This window comes from Nicotiana sylvestris, chromosome 2, assembly GCF_000393655.2.
Source record: "Nicotiana sylvestris chromosome 2, ASM39365v2, whole genome shotgun sequence".
In the NCBI taxonomy this organism is placed as follows: domain Eukaryota; kingdom Viridiplantae; phylum Streptophyta; class Magnoliopsida; order Solanales; family Solanaceae; genus Nicotiana; species Nicotiana sylvestris.
The window spans coordinates 98,262,966-98,270,484 of record NC_091058.1 but is presented as its reverse complement, the minus strand read 5'-3'; the positions used below and the strand labels follow the sequence as shown (position 1 = coordinate 98,270,484).

Sequence of the window (7,519 nt, the reverse complement as noted above, 5' to 3'; positions counted from 1 at the left end):
TTGACTCCTTTTTTCTTCTTTAGTTGACTCTAAGAAAGGAAACTAAAAGCATCACTTCACCTTTTACTCCCACAATAATAAAGTAATTACTATAACCCTTTATATAATTACTTTCTTCCCTTTATTAATATAAATTGAAGATTTTGAGTCAGTCTTATTCATAGTAACTGTCTTATGATTACTATAGGAAGCTCAAAATTAGTGTTAGTGTCTTCGTCTCAACATCGTTTGACTTAACATAAAATTTTATAAAGAAAGTAGTAGATAATTTTGAAAATTGTAGGTGAATCTTAGAATATTTATGTGTGTGTACAAAACCTTGATTATAACATCCTGCTTTAAGTCGCAATAACACGCTGTCTTGTTATCGCCATTAGAGTCCAACAATTAGCGTAGCTTTTTTCATGTGTGAACACTCATTTACACTCTCAGTACTCTTTCTTCTCCTTAAACCCTGTTTCCGTTACACTTGTAATCCATGCATAAAATTTCCCATCTCTTAAACTCTTATCTCCTCACCATCCAACCTCCATTTTCAGATTTTTGTGATTTATGATTTAATCATCAAAACAAACTCTTGCCTTTTTTAAGGACTTAGTTTCACCCGTAAGGGAGATTTCATTGTATTATCAATGGAACACACGAAACTCCAATTTCTGCTACTCATACAACTGTTTCTATTCATTATTCCGGCTAGTTGCTTGAACCGCGATATCGCCATTTTACTCCGGGTTAAGACAGGTCAGCTCGGTGACCCCAATGGATTGCTCTCTGATTGGAACGCGTCTGCTCCAAATGCGCCTTGTAACTGGACCGGCATTACCTGTGATCGTAAAACGCATAAGGTTGTCTCCATCGAGTTCACCAGTTTTGGAATCTCAGGTCATTTTCCGGCCGACTTCTGCCGGATTTCGACTTTGCAGAAACTCAATCTGGGCGATAACAGTTTCGGTGACTCTATTTCCTCTGACTCCTGGTCCCTATGTTCGCATCTGCACTTTTTGAATCTTTCTTTAAATTTCTTCGTTGGCAAGCTGCCGGAGTTTATAGCCAAGTTTGATAACTTGACCGTGCTTGATGTTAATTCAAACAATTTCTCCGGTGATATTCCGGCGAGCTTAGGCCGGTTACCGAGATTACAAGAGCTCGATATTGCCAACAATCTCCTTAATGGTTCAGTTCCTGAGTTCTTATCCAATCTCACCGAGTTGACTCGATTGGTCATTGCTCAAAATCCATTTAAGCCAAGTCCATTGCCTTCCTCAATTGGACGACTAGGTAAACTTCGAATTCTATATGCTCGGTTTGCGAATCTTATTGGAAATATTCCAGATTCCATTAAAGACCTGAAATCTATTCAGAATTTTGACGTGGCGATTAACAATCTAACTGGAAAAATTCCAGAAAGCATTGGAGAGCTGAAAACCGTAGAACAAATAGAGCTCTTTCAGAATAAATTTTCAGGTGAACTGCCGAACACGTTTTCGGGACTTGTTTCTCTGTTCAGGTTTGACGCTTCTCAGAATAATCTCACGGGAAAAATACCTGATAGCCTTGCCCGTTTGCCGCTGGTATCTTTGAATCTCAATGATAACAATTTAGAAGGCGAAATTCCAGAAAGTTTAGCTCTTAACCCGAATCTTACTCAGTTCAAGCTCTTTAACAACAAATTTTCAGGTACTTTACCTCAAGATTTTGGTATGAGTTCAGATTTGGATGAGTTTGATGTCTCTGGCAATAATCTCGAAGGTTCTTTGCCCCCCAATTTATGTTCCAGAAAGAAACTTAGGATTTTGAACCTGTTCGATAATAGGTTCAGTGGTTCAGTCCCTGAATCCTATGGGGAGTGTAATTCACTAACGTACGTGCGTATCTATAACAACCAATTCTCTGGTGAATTACCAACTGGTTTCTGGAGTTTTGCTGGATACACATTTCTTGAACTGAGAAACAACAACTTTCAAGGTTCAATTCCAGCTTCAATCTCCAATGCTCGTGGCCTAACAGAAATTCTCATCTCCGGTAACAAATTCTCCGAGGAATTGCCGGCGGGATTATGCAATTTGGAAGAGATTGTGATTATGGACATAAGCAAGAATCAATTATCAGGAGATTTGCCTTCATGTATCACAAAGATGAAAACGTTACAAAAGCTTGATCTTTCAGAAAATAGGATCACGGGTCAAATTCCCAAATTAGTTAGTTCTTGGACCGACTTGACTGAACTGAATTTAGCTAACAATCAATTGACAGGTGAAATTCCAGGTGAGCTTGGGACTTTGCCGGTTTTGACGTACTTAGACCTCGCTGGAAACTCGCTTTCCGGCGAAATTCCGTCGGAGCTGAGCAACCTCAAGCTTAACAAGTTCAACGTATCAAATAACAGGCTTGAAGGAAAAGTGCCACTTGTGTTTGATAATGATTTTTTCATCTCGGGTTTGCAGGGCAATCCGGATCTTTGTAGTCCGGATCTTAAACCTCTACCTCAGTGCCCAAGACCCAAAAGTATTAGCTTGTATTTGGTGTGTATTTTATCAGCTTTATCCGTCATACTTGTCGGGTCACTTGTTTGGGTCTTGATCAAGGCCAAAAAGTTGCTACCCATTCGGAGTAAGCGTAAAAGTGCATGGAGAATTACTGCATTTCAACGGGTTGGATTCACGGAGGGAGACTTGTTAGCTTCACTGACAAATGAGAATCTCATTGGAGCTGGTGGGTCTGGTCGGGTATATAGGGTCAAACTGAAAAACGGGCAGATGGTCGCGGTTAAGAAGCTTTGGGAGGCTAAACGGGAGAGAGAATCTGAGGAGGTTTTCAGGTCGGAGGTGGAGACTCTAGGGAGAGTCCGACATGGAAACATAGTAAAACTATTGTACAGTGGCATTGGTGACGACTTCAGGATATTGGTGTATGAGTACATGGAAAATGGGAGCTTAGGAGATGTATTACATGGGGAAAAAGGTGGCATTCTTTTGGATTGGCCAAGGAGATTTGGCATAGCAGTTGGAGCAGCTCAAGGATTGGCCTATTTGCACCATGATTCTGTTCCTGCAATAGTGCACAGAGATGTCAAGTCTAATAACATTTTGTTGGACGAGGATTTTAGGCCAAAAGTTGCTGATTTTGGGCTAGCTAAGGTAATGCAGCAGGACAGTGAGGAGAGTGATCAAGTCATGTCCCATATTGCTGGTTCCTACGGCTACATTGCACCTGGTAATATATTTTCCTTTAACCTTTTATTTTCTGTTAACTTATTGATGTTATTGAGCTATAGGTTCAATGACTGCTAGAAGTTCTCTAGTCTTCTTCGAATTATATACTCCATGTTAATAGAAAATGTATCGAGAGCATCTGGTGCTAAAGAAACTAACTTTTTTATAATATTGGACCGAGATAGGCATAAATATGTGATACGAGTAGTTAGAATTCATATAGCTAACGATAGACATGAGGGGTTGCTCTGACGGTCAACACCTTCCACCTACAACCCCAAGGTTGTGGGTTCGAGTCACCAAAGGAGCAATAGCTCCAACAAAGAGGATCAAAGGGTAATCAAAGGGGAGGGGAATAAAAACATAATATATAGTTAACGATACTTGCTTGGAGATGAGACCTAATCGACGTTGTTGTTATTTCTGTGTTAACTTGTTGTTAAAGATATTTACTATAATATCTGCCTTGCTTGGAGATGAGACCTAATCGATGTTGTTGTTATTTCTGTGTTAACTTGTTGTTAAAGATACTTACTATAATATCTGCATCCTGTATATAAGGACATTCAAAATATTGTTTTTGATTTGATTTTTAGATGCTTTTATAAGATATGAGACCCGATTTTAATTAGAATAGATGTTTCAAACTTATGACTAGATCGGAAAGCTTATCAATCTCCATTTTGTTGCGGTATCCTGTCAGTACTCTTGCTGGAAACTCTGTTTCTGAAGTCTAAATTTCTATTTATTGCATGCTAATTCTTGTTTCTGAGTTTGACTAGGGATTTGTCAAAGTAAAATCAAAGAAATATCTGGCACGCCTTTTCTGAAGTCTGCACATTTGCTACATACTAATTAGTATATTGTATAATATTTAATTCTGTGTTTCAATATAGATTTTTCGAAGTAAAATCAAAGAAAGGTTGGGCACTCCGTTTCTGAAATCTGCATGACCATTTATTGTCTACTAGTAATATTTAATTCTTAGATCACATCATATCATTGAATGATTTTGTCACCTAAGGTTTGCTAACAAAGTTAAGATTTGATCAAAAGAATAAAAAAATAAGAGAGTTGTGTTCTGTCACCTAGTGTTTGCCAACACATTCAAGATTTGATCCAAAGATTAAAAATGAAAGGAACATGTGCCTAAATTATTATTTCTTATTTCTCTATTTATTAAATAAATTTGGTAACACCTTAAATTCTACTTGCTACCATAAATTCCACATTAGGCATACAATTTCATCCCTTTTGTAAAGTTGATCCTATGTGGTTTGTGACTGCCCATACTCCTTTCCCCGGAAAAAGTAAGAAAAATACAGACCTACATCTTTGATGGAAAAAAGTTGATGGCGTCTTGATACTAGTGTAGAAAACATTTTGTTATGTTGGTCATGAACATGTAATGTTAGTGCTAAAGTTTTCTAAATATCTATGGATGCCAAACTGTATTATCCAAGGGTTCCAGGCTGCACCTTTGAACGTACACTGATTCTTTTTTCTCAATTGCAGAATATGCGTATACTCTGAAGATTAATGAGAAGAGTGACGTTTATAGCTTTGGTGTGGTACTGTTGGAACTAATAACCGGTAAAAGGCCCAATGACTCCTCTTTCGGTGAGAACAAGGACATGGTCAAGTGGGTGTTAGAGGTTGCAATATCGTCTAAAAAAGATGAAGGAAGTGGCCGTGTCACGGGCAGCAATAGTATTCTTGATTTGAACCAGCTAGTCGACCAGAGAATGAATCCGTCTGCAAGCAATTATGCAGAGATTAAAAAGGTTTTTGATGTGGCTTTGCTTTGCACTTCTTCATTGCCCATTAACAGGCCGTCCATGAGAAGAGTTGTTGAATTGTTGAAGGATAACAGTGTTGCTCGTTCTAAGTCAATCCGATAGCTTTTCACAGTTTATACATGTCCTTGCTTAAGTACTCTGATACTAGTGTAGACTTGTAGTAGGAAGTGTGAAGTTAGGTGTTTGTTGCTTAAAGTCTGCTTGTTGGGGCTTTGTTAAATGGATTCTGGCAAGATATTTAGGTTAATTGAGTTTGCTGCTCTGGTTTAACAAGTGCCCTGTAAGATACTCCAGTATACATGGTAGCTTAACTAAAAGTTTGCTGACCTGTAAAGCTCATGAGTAACGACCAAACATTGAGTTCTCGTTGCAATATAGTATGAACTTTACATTCATATACGAGTTTGTTCTGTGACCAAATGTTTGACTGAAATGGTGTTAAGTCCTTTATTAACAACAGGATGGGGGTAGCAACACACGAAATGTCAGTTATTCACTTCTTCAGTTACTCACTTAAAACACACAAATAAGCTCTTGTACTTGACTCACCGAAGACACGATCAGCAGCATGAGTGCTGATTATAACGCAATAATTTACATTTCCAGCTTCAATATAAGCATTTGTTCAGTTCTTCACTCTCCCTACAGTATATTCACTTTGATTGCATACGTTTTTCAAATTTTCATAAGGAAAGAAAGAATAGGTTTGTATGGGTCCAAATTTGGAAACTACGACAGTCACCGAATAAGACGAGGAATGAGATTATCACGGCGCAATGTCTGATGGTCGTCGTGGTGAATGACGACGACCAAGAGCGGTCAGTCGAAATAAGATGTCAACGGTAGTGTGAACTTAGTAGGAGACAGTAAGAAGATGTTTTTCGAATATTCTTTATGATTGTACTTTTTAGTGTTTCATGGGGGATTGTCCCTTATAAACATGAAGAGTTAGTAAAGAAAGGGGGCTCTGCCAAAAGACAAAAAACACTTTGTAAAAGATTCATCTGAGAGTAAATATAAGAGCAGCCTCGTTCATTGATTACACAACAAAAACATATATCATTATACGATATTGATAAGATCCAAAGATTCCACAATCATCTCATACTTATTCCCTTTTTGCGCCGGCTGCATTCATTTAGATCGATTGCGCATTTGAGTTGTTGCATTTATGAGCATTTAATTGATTCCAACATATTAGCTAACATCATTCATCTTGCTTATTTCCTTTATCACTTGATCTAGATTTTATTATTCTTAACTGAGATTCACCGTTCTTCCAACCATAAAATTGGTTTAATCGAAGGGTTTAACATCTTTTGATCAAACAATTTGACGTCGTTTGTGGGGAGATCTTTAGTTAAGATTTTAGTTTCATCTAGATCATAAAAAAGGATAGTCATCTCTTCCTAGCTTGGCATAAACTAATAATGGCAGGAAAAGGAGATGCAAGGTTAAAAGCGATAGCAGGTGTCACAACCAATATCCTGAACACCATCAACAAAGATGGCAGGGAAGACAACTAAAATGTGACACCAAACGTTACACCTAGGAGAGACGCTTCACCTCCCCCGCACGAAAGTGTAACTGCTTCGCGCGAAAAAGAAGCCTCCATGTCTTCAACAAGAGAGGCACCACCGACAGTAAGAAGACTACTGGAAGAGTGGCTAACAAGCACTCTGAACAACATACTTGATAAAACCACTCAAAGGGAGAATAGTGACATCGCACACATAGATGTCATGATGATCGCTGACGAACAAGATGCCCCCCGCATAGGTAACACTCATACTACTGTTAACGCAGGTAATGACACGCTCGCAGCCGTTCTAAAGAAAATGGAGAAAATGAAAAATGAGAATAAGGCACTCCGTGACCAGATGAAAGAGCATCAAGAAAGGGTCGACAAAATACCAAGCGCCCCACAGTAGTTGCCAAAATGGGATGTAGGTCGATTCATCGTGCAACCATACAATGAGGAAGCAGCCCCCCACGCCATTCCAAAAACCTTCAAAATGCCACCATACATGAAGATATATGACGGTACTACAGACCCAGAAGATCATATCATCCACTACGTCACAGCCATAAAAGGCAACGATCTTTCGAAAGAACAAGTACCATCGGTGCTACTAAAAAAATTCTGCGAAACCCTAATAGGGGGAGCCCTAACCTGGTACTCACAACTACCAGCATGGTCAATAGCAACGTTCGAAGAAATGGCGGACAAGTTGATCACCTCCCATGCATGAGCTAAAAAGGCGGAAGCCAGGGTAAACGACATATTTGTCGTCAAGTAGATGCACGACGAGGACTCAGGGACTTCATACCCGGTTTAACATGGTGAGAATTAGCTTTCCAAATGTGTTAGAAGGGATCGCAGTAGCAACCTTCCAGAACGGATTAAGCATGAATGGGTTGAGAGCGACCAAAAAACTGTTAAGCAGGCTCACGAAATACCCTCCCACCACTTGGGAAGAAATCACAACGCCTACTGCGCCGAGGTAA

The 7,519-nt window shown here is 39.1% G+C and overlaps 1 protein-coding gene across 1 annotated transcript; it reads left to right on the top strand.

Moving 5' to 3' along the window:
- The first annotated feature begins 546 nt into the window (after positions 1–546).
- Positions 547–5,406, top strand: LOC104249828 (LRR receptor-like serine/threonine-protein kinase HSL2). Its single transcript, XM_009806327.2, has 2 exons — positions 547–3,213; positions 4,728–5,406. Exons 1-2 carry the CDS (start codon positions 633–635, stop codon positions 5,111–5,113), a joined length of 2,967 nt encoding a protein of 988 aa, XP_009804629.1. The 5' UTR covers positions 547–632; the 3' UTR covers positions 5,114–5,406.
- Positions 5,407–7,519: the final 2,113 nt, after the last annotated feature.